The 23770-nt window shown below is 38.5% G+C and overlaps 1 protein-coding gene across 1 annotated transcript; it reads left to right on the top strand.

Annotated features, from left to right (window-relative positions):
• Window positions 1-2555: 2555 nt before the first annotated feature.
• Window positions 2556-19529, top strand: LOC139733699 (UDP-N-acetylglucosamine transporter-like). Its single transcript, XM_071644512.1, has 8 exons — window positions 2556-2900; window positions 8174-8369; window positions 9145-9302; window positions 12741-12863; window positions 15375-15543; window positions 16741-16859; window positions 19003-19136; window positions 19418-19529. Exons 1-8 carry the CDS (start codon window positions 2886-2888, stop codon window positions 19509-19511), a joined length of 1008 nt encoding a protein of 335 aa, XP_071500613.1. The 5' UTR covers window positions 2556-2885; the 3' UTR covers window positions 19512-19529.
• The last annotated feature ends 4241 nt before the right edge of the window (window positions 19530-23770 follow it).

Genomic DNA, 23770 nt, shown 5'->3' with positions numbered 1-23770 from the left:
CTGAAAATGACCACTGCAGACCAGTGACCATCTTAAAATGTTTTTCCAAAAATTTTTATCTCTGACGTTCTTCTCACCGTTAAGCCATTTAACTGTCACACTGTTCCTTAAAATATTGGCCCAAGGAAGACAAAATACGGTATGTACATTATTAGACACACTGGAGTGATGACTAGTAAGTCTAGATAGCTTACCCTATTAAAGAAAAAAGACCTTCATCAGGCATCAGGGTTTGAAATTTATACAATTTGATCTTGAAACACTATTCTCTCCATAGGGCTGTTGTACCATGTTTATTGAAAGAGAGTGACCACAAAAAAAAAATGTGGCCACTAGAACAGGTTTGATTGCACCCTATTCCCCAAAAGGCAACTTAACCTGCTTTACAAGTGAGAACTAACACCATTCAGGGCACTCACCTGTTCTGCTCCCTTTAGTAGCAATGGCTAGGTATCAAATATGTATTAAGTCCCCACCGCACCCAACCCATGGAAACAAAATTTACACAATTCCATGTGCTGCCCTCTTTAGCTGGAAATTTGTCAACAAAAGAATGTTTTAGGCATGCCTTTCTGACAATAGACCGTTCCTGTAATTTATTACTATTTATGGATGTTTCTTTTCCTACAGCCTAGTAACAAATTATTCCATTCACCTGCTCCCTGTAGAATAGGCAGGAATTCACTTAGTTGTTGCTAGGTAGGGCAAGCCTTCAGCAAGCTTTGAGGTCATTACGGGCATCTTTTGTAAACAAGGCATGCATATTCAAAACTCTGAATACATAACAGAACAGGTTTATTGTTCTTCTTGACAACCTGAAAGTTTGCCTGAGGTTTGTTCGACTAGTGTGTTCAACTATATACACATCCAAACTAAATTTCAAGTATTAAAAATTGTTTCTGAGGTACAATGTAAGCCTATAGGTTAGTAGAATACATGTATGTAAATTTGAATACATGTTAGTAAACTGGTCTGTTGGCAAGGTCCAGGGAGGTGGAAGTTCTTTCTTCCACCTCACAATTACTATACTATATATACGCCATATATTTAGCGAGTCTTAATTTTCACGAATCGGGAATTCCGTACGATTTCACGAGTGGTTAGATTCGCGATTGTGGAGTACAGTACAGAACGGAGAAATATACAGATGTGCATGTCACATTTATGTTGGGATCAGAGTCAATATTTTTGTGTGTTTTTAATTTCACAAATAATACCTGACTCGCGAAATTCGCAAAAATAAAAACCTTATTGTGAAATATTTGGCATATACAGGATATAAACGCGGTAAAGTGTTATGAAAACTCATTGAAAACCAAGACATAAGAGTACTCTGGACAGTCGGCTCCCCATGAAACATTGAAAATATTTTGAGTAACATATCTCGGTAACAAGTCAAGCTAATGTGTTCCTTTCATTATGAAAAAAGAAAGACATTGTTTAGAGATTTCATCTTGGAGAGGACAGTGTGTCGGAAGAATTCTCAACTTTTGAAGGAATTGTCCAAACTACACTGTATCACAGTGTTCCACTTAGAAGATTATCTCTCTACATTTCCTGGATCCAAATTATTGTTCCAAGACAATTTTCCATTTCATTATGTGGGCAGCTGAATGTGGACAAAAAAGCATAGATTTGGACCTGGACCACTTCCAAGACTAAAGTTTCAAGCAACATCAACTTCATCAAGAAAGTATATTTTTAGTGTATTTAGAAGCAAGTAAAACTCTTCTCTCTCTTAATTACTTTTAACAAAAAAAGGAAGTGCCTTGTTAACTCCAAGGAAGTTGGGAAATATAGCCTTTCTTCCAGGTGTTGGATGGCCACTCATTGAGTGCTTTTTTGTACTTAAATACTTAATTGAGTTGACAATGTCCAAGGCCACTTGCACTGCTCTCATATTCTATTACTATGCTGGTACCAGCATAAAAAGCTCATCTTTGTAGTCTTCAGCTACAGACTATGTATACTGGTAAACAAAATATAACTTGCATTGTAGACCAGCCTTGCTCAGCTACTATCGCAGAATGCTAGAAAACTCATCTCTTTTGCAAGACATTTTGAGATGAATATTTACTTGGTATCCATTTAAACCCAACATGAGTTGGGATGTGAAGCTTTGACTAGTCTCATTCAAGTCCAATACCGTTCCACACACTGCAAGTTGAATGAGGTGATTTGCGTCCACAAACTAAAGTCCACTCAAATGTAAACAGAATTTCCACATTGGTTTGTTTTTGCAGGTGGTGACATATCCACACCTTATCATTGGACAGTGCCTGCTTTATGCATTTTTGTACTGTGTCCTATGAGAAACTCAGTAATTTTCATTTTTTTTATTCGATATAATGCTTGCATATCCCTGTATATATGAGTGTATACAGCTCAGAGTCGTGCAACCATGTGAAAGTTGGTCCTGAATAGAAGTCTACCCGCACCATTGATGTGACAATCAATTGAGCTATATCCTGTGTTTATCGAGCAGTGCACACTTTAGCCGGCTTGGAGTACAAGCTGATGTCACACATGGTACAGTGTGCCCCTGTTAATGGATACCAAGGGAGTACAGTCGAGCATGTCATATCTTAAGTGTTTCCTGGGCTGTACATGATTTTATCATTGTGCATTGGTATAGCTCTCTCGTCATTTGCCCTTTGGTTTCTGTTCCACAAGCATTGCAGCTTTGTGTGTGTGTTTCTTCTGAAGAATTAAAATAGTTTCTGAAGATTGATCATTAAACAAGTTTTATTGACTGGGACATCCACTGCCCCTAGCTACCAGAGGACAGAACAATCTACGTGCATTTCATCCTTGAGGTGACTGCAGACAGTGTTTTTGTTGCGTAAACTTTTATCAGATTCATTTGTGAGGACTGCAAATCAAAGATGAATGCAGCCCAGGTAAGTTGCAAATAGCATAACATATCAAGAAAGTTTACCCAAAATGTGATCCATTCATAAATTTCCTCTCTATGGAGGTTGTTATTTCAATTGTATGCCATGTGTGAGTGAGAACTGTTGCAAAGTCTTTTAAGTGCTAAATGCATAGAAACTGAGCAAATGCTGAAGGGGGGAGGAGAAATATACAAATAGGTCTTGTGTGTCTTGGGTATGAGTGAACAAAGTTAGAGATTTCCTGGCTTGCATATTTTGACCTCTTGCAAGTAGACTCCTGATGTGTGGTACATGTCTTTGAGAAACATAAAAAAAAATTCTTCTCAAAAGGACTTGAAATGCTGTGTTATATCCATTAAATTGTATGTTTGTGTGTATGCAGTTTATTACATAGATTAAGTGTAATGCCATTCATTCTTATTATAAAATACAGAAAAGGTTGTTCAGAAGATAGGTCAGATAATAAAAAATAAATGTCTCAAAAAAGTAACATAAAAGAATGTCACTTATGATTTGCTCTGTTGCTTGTATTTAATTTGTGCAAACTCATAGACACTCTGACCAACAGACACATTTGAAGCAACTTAATCCTCAGTCTTTGAATTGATCAAACATGCTATCAATATGTTCCACAAATTGTCCAGAGGAATCAGGGATCACCTCCCAGTGGATCAGAGTAATTTGTGACAGATAGACAAACTGTCCGACACTTTTGAGACCATCCCTACTTCAAATCCCCTTCCTCTTCTCCATTCCTCCAGTCTCAATCTTCTACACTGGAACCAGTCCCTTTCAGACTCCTCACGATGTGTACCTTTGAAATGACTAATGCCATGCAGGTATAAAAGGAGATCTCCCATATATGCCCCCCTGGTAATACCTACTGTAGCTGCTCTGTGTGCCTTCCTCGAAAGGTTTGTTTTCTGTGTTTGCTTTCCATTGTGACTCTGAAATCCTGATAGGCTTTGCTGTGGGAGATTAATTCTAATCAACTTCCACTATGCAGAAGTACAATGACAGGAACCTTTTCCCAGCCCTTCCAAAATGTTCACAAGCTTTTCACCATTGATGGCATTTTGTATGAATGGAAGGGAGGAAACTGACCACATAACTACAGACAGAGTCAATGAAGTGGAAACCCCAAATTCCTTCAATTTTCTTCAAGATATTTCTTCAGGGATAATAGAGGCATCCGCCATTTTCTGTTGCTTACCAGTAAGATTGTTATTTATCATTCATGAACATCTGTCTAAGGGTGCGTTTATCAACTCTTTTTTATCAGCAGAAACAGGTTTTCCAAACAGCTTTCACAGATTTTTTTTTTAGAGATTACTATAAATGCAAAGCTGTTTTGATTAGTAAATGGGGTTGGAAAGCCTTTTTGAAAACCTCAAATTTGTGCTCTCTGAAACAGGTACAAGTTGTATCAGCCAGAGACGTGTTTCTAGAAGCGAGATAAACGCAAAGCTGTTTTGAAAAAGCTTGTACTGCGCATGCTGTATATTACCCGTTCTCCTCGGGTCAAACAATGCAATGCAGCTGCGCAGTGACAAGGCCCGTTTTTGTGTGGGCAATGAGTTGATAAAGGCAACTTATTTTTGAAGGCATTTGTATTAAGAGGGCTTTGGAAACAACTTTTTATAGTGGGTATGGAAAGCCATTTCGAACTGAGGGAAAAATGATAAACGCAGTCTAAGACAGGGGCATTTTGACTGAGTAAACTTTGACCTTGTTCATATCCACCTATAATCACTGATAGTGGATTGATTCGACTCGTGACGAGGATAGAGATCTAAGTGAATGCGATAAATGTTGTCACAAACGAGAAGTGTTCCAAAACTTCAAGTCGACAAAACTCAGGATGGAGGCATTGTCACTTGGGGGGGGGGGGGGGGGGGGGGGGGGGGTGGACAAGTAATATGATATTATCTGAAGCATGGCACCTAGGCTATGAGCTTTTCTATCTGCTCTGTCAACAGAAAATGCCATATTATGGACATTACTTTGTTATCAGTAACATGTCTGCTGCTGCGATTCATTTGTACACATGGTGGAACATGAAATGTTGGTCTGCGGCGAATCAGCAAGCCTTTGCGTATTCCTTTTGGCTGATGGAAAATTAAACTATATTGTCACAAACGAGAAGTGTTCCAAAACGTCAAGTCGACAAAACTCAGGATGGAGGCATTGTCACTTGGGGGGTGGACAGGTAATATGATATTATCTGAAGCATGGCACCTATGAGCTTTTCTATCTGCTCTGTCAACAGAAAATGCCATATTATGGACATTACTTTGTTATCAGTAACATGTCTGCTGCTGCGATTCATTTGTACACATGGTGGAACATGAAATGTTGGTCTACGGCGAATCAGCAAGCCTTTGCGTATTCCTTTTGGCTGATGGAAAATTAAACCTCCTTGGCTGCCTGTGAAAATGCAGACAAGTGAAGTTTTGTTCGTGACAAATGAGGTGGAAAGTAGTGAATAGCTCTGAAGTGTGATGTGATGTACAAATAGTAGAAAAATAGACAGTACATGGTGATAAAAGTTAATTGCCAATCTCCCCTCTGGGAGGAAACAAATTTGTTGAGCCCCCATTTTTATAATCACTCACGTTCCAAAAGAGTCTCGTTTCAATCTCATATCCGATGTATATAATTATATATCTACCGAAGTAGCGATTAGCGCGCATTCAACTGTAGTCTTGTTCAAGGTTTCATTCAAACATTGCATTGCTTCGGTTCATCCAAGTACATCCTTGTATCTCCTTGGTTGATCCAGGGAGATGGAAGTATACATGTATCTGTCCGTCTCTGTGGGTGATCCATTTTGCTGACATTTTTTGAATGACAAGCACGAGTGGCATACAAGTGTCACAACAGGAAGGGAATGTCCTGAGATGTACAATAATTTGAACCCTAGCAGTCATCTGTTTATGATTAGTACCAGGTATTAGTTTTTGTAGGAGTTTTAGTTTTAGCTTTTTGTTTTTGCTTAGTTTTGATTTTTTTTTTCTTTTTGGTTCTGTGTTTTGATTTGTTTGTGTTTTTGTTTATATTAGAATTTTTTTTTGTTTGGAAAGGATGAAGGCCAATCAAGAAGCTAAGAATTTTAATGGTAGCTGCCCTGTTAGGGCAGCCAGTTCATTTCTAGTGTAGGTATTTGTTTAGGACAAACCAAAATATCAGACTTTGTTCCCAAGAAAGTCACCTGGTACACGTGAGGAGTTACTTTTAGGTGAGGATCAGGGCATAGGTGTTGTTGTTTTTTTATTTAGTTGGTGTAATTATTTGTACTAAAAATAAGATACACACTCACATATATAGCTGTACTACGCACATCAATATATGCACAAGCCTGATTTCAAGAGTTACACATGTAGTTATTACTTAAAATTGTTGCATTTATTTTCTAAAGAGATGAGAAAGATTAAAGGGATGTACATGCTACCAAAGACAAGAGGGATTTCTGCATAAAAGAATCAAAAGAGTTCTTGGCAGTTTTTTTTTTTTTTTTTCAAACGATAGTGATATGATACATATCCTGGTTATTGAAATGCTTCTATTCTGTAAACTCAGAGATGTATGTCAGTCAGTCACACTTAAAAGGCAAACACATACATGTATACGCGATGTACAGTTGTACAACCTTTATGTACACCAGAAAATCGTTCCACTGCTTCGTTACAGAGAAAATCAGGAGATGATCCTTGATGAAGACTACATCACAACTTTACAATGTAAAACAACAACAACAAGAATGTCATACAGTAAATAGCTGTGAAAGGTTCTTCCATTGTAAAGTGATGTGTTTACTTTGTGTTTGATGTCAATAAACACTTTAATCAGTCATGCGCCACTTCAGAAACTTTGGTAGTTCCAAAAATCCAAAAATAGATTTAAAAAGCTAAAGATGTGAACCATGTCCAATTCTGTATTTTTTTTGTCATTGCTGTTGGTTTTCATTACTGTTGGTTTGTAAAGATGTTTGTTAGGACCATTAGAATCTGTGAGGGCAATTCACCTCGCCCTACTTTCTTTTCATCTCTAAATTCCAGAATCCTTCCCATATCACATGTACATTTCTGCTGTTTATGGCACCGTGTCTTTCTAAAGATTATAGATATATCTATAGGGTCCTCTTTTGTGTGTGTGATGTGCATGTGTGTGTGTGTGTGTGTGTGTGTGTGTGTGTGTGTGTGTGTGTGTGTTGTCAGGGAAATTGTTGATTTCCCTCCCTTTGAAATTTTTGTTCCTTCTCGTCATTATATTTCTTGTTTCAAATACCAGTCTTGAAGGGATAGTATAGTATTGGTTGAGGTGAGAATTCAGCTTTTAACTAAAATATTTTGAGATACTCGGAAATCATTGTGTGAAATGTTAAAAAGCATACAATTGTAAGAAGAATTCAAAGTTTATTTTGTGAAAATCAGTTGTAAAATGGCTGAGATATCCAAAAACAAAGTAAAACAAAGCGATCTTGAAAAAAAAAAAAGTGGTTCCCACCTTTTATTGTAGGATCAATTTGAATTGGAAATCTCAGTTCAAAGTGGTATTCATCAGGTAGACTTTGAATTCCTCTAAGAATTATTATGCTCTTTCATATTTTATAAGAGGTTTCTCATTATCTAAAAAAATGATCATGAAAAAAGCGTTGGAAACCCATCTCAAGCAGACTGTACCATTACTTTTTAATTTCAATTGACGCACACATGCGCTCAAAGGAATACTACTGGGCACACACACTCGTATTAGGGAGACACTACTGACAGAGCCCATGATTTAACTCGTTGAACATATGCAGAGAAAATTGAGAAGATATTTTTGCGGGATCTAGAATTTGTGTTAGCCAAAAGTAATGCAAAATATACGATTTAACTCTTTTAACATGTGCAGAGAAAATTGTGAAGATATTTTTGCAGGATCTAGAATTTGTGTTAGCCAAAAGTAATGTGAAATATGTGTACTGCAAAAAAAAAAATCTGCATTTACAGCAGCATACCTGTATCTTTCCGAAAACTCTCTGAAAGCTCCCTGATTCTAATGTTTGAATGGTGGCAGCCCTTCAGTGAGAACATGAAAAGAAATCATTGTTTATGCAGAGATGAGTGATAATGAAAAGAAAAAAAATATATTTTGATGATTGCCTTTCAATGTTAATCAGCCTCTTCAAATTAACAATGTATCATTGCTAAATTACCAAGTTAGTCTTGCCTCTCGGCTCAAGAGGATGAAACTACCCTATCAAATCTTTCTGGTTTGACCATTCTGTGCTGTAGATGAACACCGTGACCTTTAACCTCAAGTACCTGTCGCTGGGGATCCTGATCCTGCAGACCACCTCCTTGGTCCTGACGATGCGCTACTCCAGGACCGTGCAGTCCGGGGGACATCGCTACCTCAGCTCCACGGCGGTGGTGCTGGCGGAGGGGATGAAGATTTGTGCCTGTGTTGTGCTAGTCTTCTTCCAAGAAGGTTAGGGAAGAAAGAATGCAATGATGTATTCCTTTATGAAATGTCATGTATCATGTCAAGTCATGTCATGTCATGTATCATGTCATGTATCATGTATCATGATGTATCATGATGTATCATGATGACAGTCTCTAAGAAAGAAAAAAAATTAGCCAGAAATTTTTACTGAATTGCTGCCTGTGTTTAAATTGATTTTATCAAAAGCAACCCTCTGGAAAGGCAAATGCAAGTAATGTAAATAATTTGTTCTTGTCACAGCCAAATAAGATGAAAAAGAATAACCTGTAGAGACATTCAAGGCTAGGCTATACGAATCTGCAGTTGAATGATGGGATGACTTCAAATCCTTGGGCATCCCCACTGTGTATGCGCAAATCGAAGGATTTTCAGTCATCGCATTATTCTACTGAGGAAGCATCTAGCTTAGCCGCGAAAAGTCTCCGGAGGTAATTTTTTTCCGTCTTATGTTGGTTGTGACAAAAGGAATTATTCACATTATTTATACTACCAGCGAGATGAATTTCTTTTCAAATGCAAGTAAATTTTTAATTAATAGCCTCTGATATGAGCACAGATTATTGGAAGAACAGTGAATAGTTTTGGGATTGTATTTGTCAGAGCGACAGTGTTGCGTTACGCTGCAAAAAGTATCTGTTCTCTCAAGTAAGAGCTGTCGTGTTTAATTTTACTGTCACTAGCTCTGTATGAAGAAATCAAAGAATTCTAGTATCTTTAGATTAACATTCTTTATTGCTTTTTTTTTCAATTGTGACAGGTGGACGGACCATTGAAGGCTTCTTGAAAGTAATAAAGGAAGAGATCATTGAAAAACCAGTTGATTCCCTCAAATTGGCAATACCCTCGGGCCTCTATACACTTCAAAACAACCTGCTCTTTCTTGCATTGTCACATCTAGATGCTGCTACGTACCAGGTGAGCTCAGGCACTCATTTCCCAGAATATAGCCTATCTGAACCAAGCATTTGACCTTGGTTTGGAAACTACCGTTTACTCCACATATTTCTTGGGGTTTATGCTTTCAAAAACTTTGTGAGATGGATGCTTATTATGAATTCAACAACACTTGAAATATTAACTTTGGTCCCGACATGAAAGCAGCATGCATGCATACATTGTTGGGAAGTCCAAATTCGCAAAAAATTAGACTTTCTACATACTTGGTGTATGTTGTAGTTCAAGCATCATTGAAAAAGCATACCGGAGTACTGTAAAAGTGGAAATTTTAGCAGTGTTGAAATTTTCGCGCATTTCGCGCAACCAGAAAGTACCGCGAAAATAAAAGGACGCGAATGTTTTTGCATGCCATTTGTTCCTGTGTGTGGTGTATTGATTCCGCGGAATTATAAACACACGAAGCCCTTCTTACCTGGCCAAGCGCAAAAAAAAATTAGTCGCGCGAAAAATCCACTTTTACATTACAGTTCGACCTCGATTATCCGGCCATGTCGGGACCGGCGCTCATCCGGATAAGCAAATTGGCCAAATATGGGAGACACAATGTTAATGTATATAGCTGCCGTCCAAGCTGCCATCCCAGTGCACTGGCAACTAGGCAGGTAGCATACCCCGCAACGGTGGTGTAATCTATGCTAGCCTGCGAAAAATTGTAGTCCCTTCTTCACAAAAATAAAGTATATCTTGTAGGTAGATCATGTGAGTTTTGTAGAAATTTTGATTGAGTTTAAAGTCACTGTTTTTTCTCAAGTTTTGGTTGAAAAAAAAAGTCCTTCACTGCGTGAATGCTTCCGAATAATAGAGATTTCCGGATAAAAGGAAGCCGGATAATCGAGGTCGAACTGAACATCAGTTGAAAACTGTGTGATCTACATTAAGGATGCATTTTCTATACACATACCTTTGCAAATATTATTACTGGGGGTGGAATATGACAAACATTGCAGCGAGGTACCTAATACAATATCAGTCATGTGGGTGGATTCAAATGATCAAGTTATTATTAAGTGCTGGCCTCGGGTTTGCTACTTCCCCTTTGGCAAAAGGGGGAAAAGGGGCAAAAGGGGAAAAAGGGGCAAAACTGGCAATTGGCATCACAGCAGTTTATTGACAAGATCCAGCCATTGTTCAATATTGTGTGTCTTGTGGGACTATTTTGTACGTAAACATTTGCTCTGCTTTAAAAGTCATGCAGATATTTGCCATTATCGCCCAACCCTACTCCATCCATCAGCCCTGCAAGTGTGAGGTTAATATTTACTCTTATCAATCAATGAAGCAGCGACATGCCCAGACCTAAGGAAAGAAAAAATGCCCTAGTCCACGATGGACAACTACACAGAATACAGTAGGCCCTAAATTTTCAAATAATGACCTGCATGCATATGTATACCCGATTTGGCTGTAAACAAGGGAATTGAGAATGATTTCTGGTAGTGTTTAATGTGTTAGATAGCAGTGCAAGTGAAAAGTAAGGCTTGTAAAAACTTTCAGCTGTTTTTTTTCCTTAATACTGTGATATTAAGCCCGAGTCCTCATATACCTTACATTCCACCTGCAAGTATGATAAACCATCTCTAGACTGTGACATGAAAGCATCAAATGCATGTACTTGTTTAAAAGGAACCAAAGAAAATCTAGAGAGAAAATGCTCAGGAAAATGGTCTTCTACAAGAAGTTTTCTCGACCAAACAGCTGTCTCTCACCCTGAGTAGATAGAGGACCTATTGTCAAGTTTAATGAATATGAATGCAATATCCAATACCTGTGTACTGTATCTGTATCAATCAAAACGGCACATCCTAAAAATTGATGTGAAAAGACTCATGTCAGACTCAGAAGGTGGTCTTGTATGTTAATTACTCAAACATATTGTTGTTTAGAATAAGAAATTGTGTGCCATGAGGGAAGGGAGTGATAGATTGAATTGATTCTAAGTTTGTTTCTGACCCAGCAGTTTTAGGATGCCAAGTACGGAAGTGGAGCATAATGGTGCTACCGTGGCATTTACATGATGTTTGCCTTACTGGGCAGGGAATAATTTTCCTGGTATCGCATTGCAATTTGCTATGCATTTTTACAACACTGCTACACAAACTAACTTTTGTGTAGCAGTTTTCTTCCGTAGAAGTGTACAGGATAACATTTAAAATATTGTTCATCAGCTGAAATTGCTAATCAGATTTGAGTTGGAAAATTATTCTCTGCTGGGGGAGAACATTTTGTCCTAAATATTCTCACAAAACACACACATGCACACACACACACACACACACACACACACACACACACACACACACACACACACACACACCCACACACACTCATGTACACAGATGCACATACCTTGGTACCTTGCAAAGGGTATAATATCATTGGTCCCATGAAAGCATAATTGCATACCAGGTAATGTGTGAATTCCATTGAATATAATTGATCAATTCCAAAATAAAGCAATTTTACCAGTGATGAATAACCTGTCAGATAGTGGGCGTTCCACTTTATTTTTTAAAGTAATGCTCTATGTACATGTCGAGCCATTTACTTTGTGAGAATGCCTGATGCACTTAAAAGCTTTACTTTGATCAGGTAGTTTCTATGTTTACTTTGATAAATATTTGTCGTGATAATGTGTTTGCCTTCAACATGACTGCATTGCAATTGTAATCAAGCGTGATTATTTCTTAAACAAGTGTGAACCCCAAACCCTGTCTGTATTTATGGATCATTTCCTTTTGCATGAAGCATGAATGACATTTGCTTTTTCATGCCAAGTTTGTTTAAGCTCTAACCTTGGGGGAAAACGTGTTCCTAGCTGGTGATGCGTCATCACCCAACCGTCAAATTAGTTCAAAATGACTCTTACAATAAGTTGTTTGAAGTGTTGTTTCTGACTTTATTGATATTGGAGATATGTAAGCCAACATGGGAATCATTAAATTTTCGTGACTTGCTGCATGTGAAGAAAGCTCTGATAGATTTGCAGAATACTTTCTTTTTATTTTATGCTTGAATTACTGCAGACACAAATGTGATGAATACCAAAGGTATAGAGTAAGAGGGGACAATTGAACAGTGTATGAACAGGTGGTTTGCAAAACATAGACCTCAATTCACAAAGGTAGTTTAAATCAAATTCACTTGTAGTCCATAGACTAAAGTGAGTGCAAAATAGGCATACAGTGTATATTTCACATATCAGCTCACATTCATTATGGGAAGTTTGTTTGTGTACATGATCTGTCACGTACACTTATGCAGACAAAATTAGCATTATTCATGGGCCAAATTTCTTTGAATTTGTGAATTCTGACCATTAGGTTTTTAGTTCCTGACGTGTCAACACTGTGACATCTCATGAAATCTTTGCCCCTCTCACAAACCTCTCCTGCGCAGGTGACATACCAGTTGAAGATTCTAACAACAGCCATGTTTTCTGTCGTCATGCTGGGTAAGGAGCTGAGTCGGCTCAAGTGGGTTTCGCTGGTCCTACTCATGGCTGGAGTCGCTCTGGTTCAGGTGAGGAGTCACATGATTCACCTCAAGACATCCCATGATGCACTGCATCATTGAAATATAATGTAACCTTTTCTTTCCAATGCAGTTACTTCTAGTCCATGCATTTGTGATGCTTCTGTGCCTGGTGTGTTTACAGTCATGGTCCATTAGCAGTGGCAGATCCAGAGGGGGGCGCACCAGGCACGCACCCCCTCTTTATTTTTTATTCAAACAAAAGAAATAAAAAGAAAAAGGGGGGGGGGGTCGTAAGCGCCCCTCTTATAATTTTGTATTGGCACTGCACCTCCCCTTTACAGAATTCCTGGATCCGCCCCTGATTAGGGCTGTGCTGTATATTCCCCTACTGGCATCATGTGAGTACAGAACCATGTGACACAATATGCCGTGCAGATGGACAAGATATTCTCCACTCGGCAAGGACCGCAGAGCCTTCCCATAATGCATTTTATAAGTTTCAGTTGTAAGGGACACTGTAGCAGACACAAATTTTTGATGTGTGCACATATAAATTGCATTGACTGTTGTTGCCATGCCAATGGCTTGGAAAGAATGCTCCCAACTACTCCTAGTTGTTACCTTTGCTGTTGCCGTAGTAACTGCATTTATCACAAGTTGTGATTGTTGTAAAAAAACAACAACGACAATATTTGCTATGAAATGGTATGTACGAATGTGTTGGTAATGATTTTTGTTTGGTTTTGGACACATCCATGACCAATATCAGTGTGTACATTTTCCAGGGTATCTTTTCTCCAGGCGTGTGACTTAAACATCCCACAAAACAGCCTGGTGCTCGTAGTAAATTTTCTCTCAAAAGTTCAGGCATTATGGAATACTGATATAATCCTAAAATTGCTGAATGACATAAAAATATATTTCAGCTGTAGATCCAAAGTGGCATGGTAATCCTTCAAGTTTTGTTTTAGTTCATGCCCTGTCTATGTGCAAGGGATGATTTGTAAATGCAAATTATACATGAATTAAAGTGCATGTTTGGTCATTAAAATTTGATTGTATATTCGTCTGCAAATCTATCTAGTATAGAGATTGGAAATGGAGCACTACATGATGTTAGCACTTGATTATAATTACGGGGAAGTGCATAGAAATGTCACCAAAGTCTTAATTTCTTTCAGGAAACCTAAAATCATTTTATAGCTTGTAATTACTGCAAGACATGTAACCAATGCACATATCAGTTTGCTTGGATGAGATCTCAAAGAATGTTATCAGTGAAAAAATGGAATTACATTCAAATATTCATTACTGTATTTAAATTTGTCTCAAGTTGTTCAAATTTTCTTTGATGCTTGTTTGCTTTCATTTCAGTGTTGTTGTTTTTTTGTGTGTGAACCTTCAAGACCAATCAATATAGACTGCCAATACAGGGTGGTATACACGTGTAGAAAAAAGAAAAGGAAAAGAAAAGCTACCGGTAACTCTTTGTCTTGAAATCAAAGCTAGTCCTAGGGTTCTCTATGTGAGTTGTCAATGATTGCATGTTCCAGTTAGGACATTCAATTTGTAGAGTAAACATACAAACACACACACACAGTTGGAGCAGCTGGAGTTAGGTAGGCTGTATTCCACTGTCCACATCAGATATTTGCATAGCTACACCATCTGGTATGGGGTAACACCTGTTGGTAGTTGATGAATTAATTAATTGCAAAGGTCTGATCAGTGCTATTGTATGAAGTTTCAAAAGGGATGTATTGGCCTACAGTGTAGACATTTATTATATATTGATGTGTGTGTGTGCATGTGTGTGCTGGCAAAGTCAGTCATATGTACTGAATATGTACAATGAGTCTACGTTACTATATTTGGTAGCAGTGCAGAGTGTTATAATAAATCCACATGCACCATCCTGCTAAGATTTGCTGTTGGAGAAATACAATGTCAAATGAAATACATGTTGGAAAACAATTCCACAATGATTTCAGCATCAGGATGTCACAGTCTTTGCACCACGTTTATGCTCAAGTATGTGATGGGTATTTGTATCGCTACACATCATCCAAAATACAGAAAAAGTGTATTCCTATGGGCTCAGTGATAATGATAGAGAAAAACAGAATCATGATGATTTTGGCTGAAGACTTATGGCGAAATGTTTAATAGAAACACTGTAGTCATGTGACTATTTTGGAGGTTTTGAAGTCTTGAATGTGATAGGCCAGACAATATACTCACGTTCAAAGGTCATGTCATCATTAGATATTTGTTTGATATCACCCATCTAATTTTCGTTGTTATATCACTGTTGTATCTTTTTTTTTTAGCTAATTGAAAACAATTCTTTCTTCTTCTTTTTTTTTAATGGTTTATAATGTTACATGTATCAAACTTTAACTGAAAATTCTTTTATTGTTTGCAGATGATAAAATTATGTTCATTCTTACCAGCACACAGAGATTTTGTGGTTCATTGTAAGTTGTTGCTTTGTGTGCGTGTTACTACTTAAAAGCTTAATACATTCTTTTCAAACACACTTGAAATGATTTTCAGATGCCTGCTGAGAGTAAACCTGCAGAGAAAGAATTATCAACGTCTTCAGAGGTCATTGGCCTTGTAGCTGTCCTAGCGGCGTGTTTCTCCAGCGGTTTCGCGGGGGTCTACTTTGAGAAGATCCTCAAAGGCACCAAACAGTCGATATGGCTCAGGAATATACAGCTAGGTAGGTCCTGAAGGAAAGATTTCCAGGTGTGAATTCACGAGGGAAACATTTGACTAGTGCCACAAAGCAATAGATTTCGGCTGACAAACACCGTATATGAAAGCAAGAGATTATTAAGCAGAGGGGTGAAGACATGAGGCATATGAGTTTTCATCAGTTTGTCTTCAGAGACTCCAACCCCAAGCACCTTCTGATCTGGAGATTCTCCCGCCTGAAACCCCTAGCAAACGGGAGACTCAAAGTTGATGTGTGCGAAGCGCGAAATTCACAGGGTTCTAGATGCTCTCTGGTGCTACCTAAGGCTTATTATTTCAACATACGATTGAAATATGTAAGAAATCCTCTCCAACGGGAGGCAAAGAGCCAGGGCGGGAGAAATTAAATCTCAAACGGGAGAACGGGAGATTTTGCAAAAATGGGTTTTCGGCGGGAGATCTCCCGTCGAAAACGGGGGAGTTGGAGTCTCTGTGTCTTCCCTTTGTACAAATGAAATTTGTTTTATCACAGCAGCTGATCTGCATTTTGTTTTTAAAAAAAAGGTCGGAAAATTTTGGAGCTTTGGTATTTGTTCCAAGTTCATCAAGTCACTGCCGGCAACCAGGAATAGCCTGGTGGTAGTGTCACTACCCAGAAAGCAGTAGATTGCGGGTTCGATTCCCGCTGGTTCCTTTCTTCCAACATGTTCGTTAAAGAAAATATCGGCAGTTACAATCTTACAAGTTTCATTTGTACAGAGGACAGACAAATTATAGAAAAAACTCATGCCTCAAGATACTGTATATCTCATACCTAATGCAGGGCTCCACACTAACTTTTTTTTTTGGTGGCCCGATGGGGCCACCAAAATCATCAATTTCAAATTTTTGGTGGCCCGAGAGAAAAATTTGGTTCCCCCCCCCAAAAAAAAAAAACCAAAAAAAAAAAACATTAACTCACTGCATGCATTTATGCATTTCCGGTGCAAAAAGTAACAAATTTATTGACATACTTTTTATAAAAATTTGGTGGCCCGAGGCGGGCCACCAAATTTGCCATTTTTTGAAATTTGGTGGCCCGACTTTCATTTTTGGTGGCCCCGGGCCACCGGGCCACCGGGCCACCATTAGTGTCGAGCCCTGCCTAATGTAAATTGGGAATTGTAAGATGATTATGTAAATGGTTGCAATAATCTCACTTTTGCGTCTTTTGTGGTTTCAGCTTTCTTTGGGATACTGTTTGGTCTCGGAGGCGTCATTGGAAAAGATGGCGACAAGGTGCGGGAAAATGGGTTTCTCCAGGGTTACTCAGCAGTCACATGGGTTGTGGTCATCTTACAAGTAAGTCAATAAATAATTTCATTCTATGCAAGACTAACTTCCCATCCCTTGACCATTTGCCACAGACAGGAAATCAATTCCCTCCAAAAAATTCATGCATAATAAATTGAACAGTATACTTTCTTGTTTAAGTTTTTCATTTACTTATCCGTCAGTCCTATTATTCATTTATTCATTTTGTTAGTTTGTTTTTTAGTCAGCCAGTTAGTTATTTATGTATGTGTCTGTTCTATTTATCTTTGTTCATTGAGATGTGTAGTTTGATATTTACCTGTGTAATGGGAAAGTGGATGTGTTTTTTTGTGCAGCCAAGTATGATGAATTTTGCATGTTTTGGAATCTGGGGAATCAAATCATTAGCTGATGTGATATATCAAGCAAAAAAAAAATTGTATGCTTTTATTTTCCTGCTAGTTTTGTTGTGCAAAATGTGCAGAAATTTTCATTTCTACAGTGTATTTACCAATTTATCTGTCAAGGTACAATTGTATCTATCCTTTCATCTACCTACTATTCTACCTCTCTATATATCTTTCTATCTATCCCAAGAGAGTCACCATTAGGAGTGAATGCCAATTTCTAAATGTCTGCTTATTTAGCATGAGTTATAATTTCTGATGGTTATTTCATGTCTTTATATGACTTCTGAGAACTGTGTGTCATTGGTGTATTTCATTATGGTGAAAATATTAAGGTCCATGGAATATGTCGTAGGTAGTGATTATTGTTTCCTGTTTCAAACAGGTGTGTTCCAGATTATCGCTCTTCTGTTCCCACGGAAATTGTAGTGGCATTTGATGAGTTAGTAATATGAAAGTATTTTTCCCCATCATTTTTGTGGTGTGTTGGTTACAAGTCACATAAGGAGTATTAATTAATCCTTATTGTGTTTTGTTCACCAGTTAGCATGTGTGTGGAAGTGCTTATCTCATTGAAAATTGGCACAAATGTTTGAAAACTTATCGTCAGTGAATAGAGATCACATAATCGCCCTAATCCCTGTGATGTCACCGTGTGTTCCTGTTGAACTATTTTGAAAGATACTTTTTTTTTCTTATGCTATGCATACTATGTATAAAATGTTGTATTATATTACTTTGGGTGTGTTCAAGCACTCTAGAGCAAACCAAAGAAAGCAAACTGAACTTTAAAAGCTAATTGTATTGAACTGTACTGTGCCAGATTTGGAGCATTCGAGCATTCTGTTGAGAAAGTGTACCTCATGTGTTATTTTTAGAGGGGGTCACACATTTTGTAGCTAAAGGATCATTCATCCGGCACGCTTGAACTACTTACAGATGTCTAGAACAAAGAGAATGAACTCTTTGCATTATGATGTATGTGCATGTTACGGACATAGTTTGCTACAGGAGAGCGCTTGAACAAACCCTTTGTCTTGTTTTTATTGCTTCACGGACACACTGAAGGAGAGCCTTTGACTGAAGTGAGTGACCATGTCGAAATAGACCAAACTAAAACTCAATCTCATACATTGCTACATCTTAGTGGGCTTGCTAACTTAATGACTAAGACCCTGTTTACCGTGCAAGGCTGGGCCGAGCCCGGGCTGAGCCCAGGCTGAGCCCAGCCTCAATTGTGGTACTCGGCCCCGCAATTTTGTCCATTTACAGTGGAGGGACCGGCCCGGGCTTTTAATTCAAACCTTTCAATATTTTGTCGTAGTGGCGCTCTGCTTGTAAACAAACGACTATTATTTGGAGCGCGCCGGTCGCAATTAGGTACCGCATTTGGCCCAGTTTGCGTTTACAGTGAAAAAAGGTCGGGCTCGGCCACGGCCGAGCCGCGGCCGAGACTACCTCCGGAGCTTGGCGAAATGCGCGGCCGATTTTGGTACTGCATTTGGCCTTCTGCGCGTTTACAGTGTAAACAGGGTCGTAGTCAAGTTTGGATGGATTACTGAGTGCTGATTGAAAAAAAAAAAAAAAGCTTGGCAAGTTAACCCGTTGAGGACGAGTCCTGAACATACTCGGGCAGGTGTCTGTGGGAAATGCGTGTTGTTGCAAAATCAACCCGTCCTCAACGGGTTAAGATAAACGTCTGAGCATGTGAAGGGTTGATGATGGTGGAAAGTCAAGATGAAATTTGATCAATTTCTTTCATTTTGTATATCTTTCCTCCTCAGGCATTTGGTGGCCTTGTCATAGCTGCAGTCATCAAATACGCAGATAACATCCTAAAAGGCTTTGCAACGTCGTTATCAATAATTCTATCGACTGTCATCTCATATTACCTTCTCCATGACTTCACGCCAACAAGGTAAGAGCAGCCCCAGGGCTCGACATTATTCTTGTCTTTAAACTAAGAAATTTGTGTGTTTGTTTGTCATTAATTCATATATTGCATGTTTCTACCAGTGATAAGTGTATGCACATAATTTGTTTGAAGTTGTTTGATCGTGTTTCTTTGCATTCTGTTTAATTCTTTTTAACCTTTCTGTTCAATTGATATGTTTTGCTTTGTTTTGTTTTGTGTTGGTTTTTTTTAGCAACTAATTTCTCTGAGTTTTTCCTTTGCTTTTCTGTTTCTTTTGTCTGCAGCTTTTTCTTCCTTGGAGCTGCCCTTGTTATATCAGCCACATTCCTCTACGGCTACGTTCCCAAGGTGCCATCCAATACCGTCCAGTCAGTGTGATCGAGCGAAAAGTCCGGCAGCTGCATGTTTTGTTTCTCCATTCCATGAAGTGTACTTAAACTCACACCGTAGGAGGACTCGTATGGCAGGTGGAGCTGTTCTGTGTCCCACCATCAGTAGAGGGTATCCTACATGTCTGCCCTATTTAACTGTTTGCACCATCCAATGTTTTGCTTCCAGCTCTGACAGTTTCGGGACCAAAACTGAGCAAGTAGTGGAGATGATATTGACAAGGAGATGAGGAAAAAAAAGAATCAGGAATCAGTCAAACTGCCTGCTTTTGAAATATGAAAGTGTATTTTGACCTTTTTCACTCGCATGAGATGAAAAAAAAAAAAAGAAGAAGAAAAGAATGGTTAGAAATTGATAAAAGGTTGGCACCAATATGTAGAGAACACTTTGGTCTTCCTGCTGATACCATGGAATAGGATATAACTGCCACCTTAACGGCATTGAGACTCTGTTGACTGGAGACATGCTGTCAATCCACTTTCAAAACCAGTGATACATATATCGCAAATAACTCTCCTTTGCCAGTATAGTTTATAGTTTATTGTTGTTGTTGTTGTTGTTATTTGCTTTGGATTTTGTTTTACCTGTTTTTCCTCTATCATGTTTTGCATTAGGTACAAAATATATTTATGAACTTATCGTTTACAGAAGAAACGCATAGCTTTTATGTACAGTTTTATATTATATTAGTCGTATTTTGAGTGCGATTTACTGTTCCATTTGAGGAATATCAGAGTAGGGTATTTGAACCCTTTCAAGACCTTCTCACCAACATGGTCTTGACATTGTGTGCCAACAAGTTGCTATTGGTAGAGGGAACCAGCAGGGCAGGCGCTGTGGTTCCACACTACTGATTGTGTACCGGGGCATTGATCTCTCCAGCCCTGTTGGTAAATTGGGTGGCTTCGTCGACTGGCCAAGAATGGGCAAGTGGTGGCGCACTGACAGCTTCCAGAACTCCCATTTTTAACCCACTGAAGACTAGTCTCGAGTATACTCGGGCAGGAGTCTATGGGAAATGTGTGTTATAGCTAAATTAGCCTGTCCTCGACAGGTTAATTAAGAGGAAAGAAAAAAGGAAGTCTTTTTTCCCCATCACTACTGTAAAAGTGGAAATTTTCGCGGTGTTGAAATTTTCACGCATTTTGCGCAACCAGAAGCTAATAGAGCGAAAATAAAAGCACGCAAATATTTTTGCATGCCATATGTTCCAGTTCTTGATGACTTGATTCCGCGGAATTAAAAGCATGTGTAACTCTTCTTACACGGCCAAGCGCGAAAAATTAGTCGCACGAAAATATCCACTTTTACAGTATCGCTGTAATGAAGGCAGCAGCAAGGCAAAGACCAAGCTGCTGGTAGTGTTTATCAACTCGTTACCTTGGTAACTGCAGTAGGCCCTATACCTTACACTGTTGACAAACTGCTCTTTGAAACGGGCACTCGCGAATCGTGGGTCCAGGGGACCGTTTCATGAAACTTTTTGTCGGTGATTTACACTGACAACTGTTAAAAGCTACTGAAATCCTTGCGTCTGATTGGCTGATAGCAAATTTGTCGGTGAAAACCTCCAACGAACTCGTTGATGAAACACCCCCCTGATGTACAGTGGCATGTAGAGTATGCTCTGTAGGCAATATGGCGGTCTGTGCAGTTCAGACAAGATATGAGATAAATACTATACCAGTAAGTGCATGATTTATGATTCCAAACTCAAATGAGAAGGGTTTTTTTTTTCTCCTTTTGGGCTCTAACCGAGAATTTTAGTAATTAGTATACAAATATTGACTGCTCATGAGGATGATGGTGGAAATTATCATTCCCGAGGTGCTTTTCATACCGACCCTTCTATCACCCCGAGGCGTTAGCCGAGGGGTGATGGAAGGGTCGGTATGAAAAGCACCGAGGGAGTGATAATTTCCACCACCATCCGAATACAGAGCAGTTAATATTTGTTTTATATACCTCATCGTTTAATTGCAAAGTGTACGATCTTTGATCCAGCTCACTTCAAATCACGGAGGAGCGCTCGATCACCATGCCACGTTGAAACATGCCTGCTCTGTGCGCTAGTGCGATGATTTTGCACATGTGTTTATACGATGCGCGTAGTGAACTTCCTTGTGGGTGGGTGGAGGGGTTGCGGACACCGCGCGCGAAGTCTAGTGTACTTGTTATGTGTACAAAAGTCGCGGAGGGTTTACGAATTCTATCACGAGGGTTTTGCCTTTCTATCACGAGGGGTTTGCCTTTCTATCAGGAGGGTTTTGCCTTTCTATCACTTACATGAAAACCCTACGGCAAGATAGACGGGACTACACCTTGTCACGTGATATACTTTTGACCAATCAGTGATACGAATCTCACTTATGAGGTATATAATCTCATTTACTATACCATATCATGTGTATAGGTCTAAAAACATGCGAGCGTTTAGTTCCATGAGTTTTCAAAGAGTTCTATCGGGTTTGTGATAGTCCAGTCTTTTGTCCTGTTTGTTTTCAGTTCTTACAGATATTTTTAAAAAGATATAAAGAGATATAGATTTATCTAGTATAGCTGTGACATTATAGATAAATAAGTAGTCAACCAGACAGTATTTGTTATAGTAAAACAAGCATTTAATTATGAATAGATGTGAGAAGTTTTCTTTTCTCTCTCTCTCTCTCTCGGTGGAGATCTTCGTGAGTTGATATTGAAAAGTAATATATGCTCTTGAAAACTATTAATTAGGCTTGTAAGTATGCATACCTCAACAGAAATGTGGCAATATCTGGGGGCACTCGGTCTATAAGACAACGCTTAACACTAACACTGGCGCCAGTCCGACGGTTCCAGACCGGTAAAAATCATTGTCTGGCCAATAACTTTTCAGGAACTGCCAAATTTACTGGTCCAATATGACCGGTGAAAAAAAAAAAATAACATTGCCGGGGCTAGTCAGAAAAAAAAAAGAGCAGGACCAGTAAATTTTAGGTTCGGACCAGTAAAATGTGGAAAAACTTGGTATCTACTGGTCCAATGGACAGGTCAGACCAGTACATAAAAATGGGTTAGTGTGCCACCCTGTTAATGAGAATAATGAATTGCAATCATTATCAAAGATTACTGTTGCTTAAGATTGGATACTGGCAGGGACAAGTTTGTTATTTAGAGATTGACTAACATATACAGAGGTACTCAGACTAGATAGCTGTGTATGGGAATATATTATGTTTACAGAAGGTATGACTTTTTGCAATTTGAAGTAATTACAGAGCAGGTAGGCCTCTAGATGGGTTACGGCTTCATTCTTTGTAGTCAGTATATCAATGACTTTTATGTAGATGTAAGCCTCCATGTGCAAAGTACCGTTTGGTTCTTCAGAGCAAAACTAACGATTGTGTTTTCAATGGCTGAATTTTGCAAATTTCTTTCATTTTCTTCATTGTGTCTGAAAGCAAAGTTAAGATGACTCAACAGTTTATGAAGCTCACTTATATTAAAAAGAGGCAACATAGATTTTAATATGTGGGACTCTCAAATTTTTGTTTGGTATTTTCATTTTATGAATTTAAATACCAATAGTTTGATCATGAATATTCAGAGCCATTTTTGTAAAGGACTTACTCATGGACATGGCATCTGATTTCAGTCTGTATTTGAATGAAAGAAGAAATGAAAGATGCAGTTAAAAAGAAAATACTACATTTAATGTTGAACAATCCAGCTATACTACTTGAAATCATGTCTTGGTTTTTGAAATACTTTTTTGAGCCAGAATTTATCTGTAAAGAGTGATAGATTTTCCTTGTATTCACCCTGAGAGAAATAAAGGAAAACTGCAAACCTAAATGGAATGCTCATTACAGTATCTTGTTCTACGTGTGAAAGTATGCTCCTCTGAAAGTTCATGTTAGTGTTATTGAAGTATCCTAGGTATAGCATTTGAAGTAAATTTTGTATCAGTTCAGATGATTAACAAAAGTGGGCTACCAGTGTCACATAAACATAAGAGTGACCAAACACAGGTGATTGGCATACAGTGGTGGAATTAAACTTTGCATTTCTGCATAGTACTCATGTTGAATGCACAGCGGGTGAAATCTATCTCAGTCTGTGCATCATCTGTCATCAGCTGCCATGATTACAAAGGTTTTTTCATTTGTCCATTCTTCTCTCTATTATCATCTGTTACCATCCATGGTGACCTCAGAAAGAAGGCTTAAGGTATTATGATGAAGCATCAATGTTGTGACCATTATAAG

This window comes from Diadema antillarum, unplaced genomic scaffold (genome assembly GCF_040938485.1).
Source record: "Diadema antillarum isolate AM-2024a unplaced genomic scaffold, OU_Dant_1.0 seq00000486_RagTag, whole genome shotgun sequence".
In the NCBI taxonomy this organism is placed as follows: domain Eukaryota; kingdom Metazoa; phylum Echinodermata; class Echinoidea; order Diadematoida; family Diadematidae; genus Diadema; species Diadema antillarum.
Note: the sequence above shows the minus strand (reverse complement) of the source record. Positions and strands in the feature narration are given on the sequence as shown.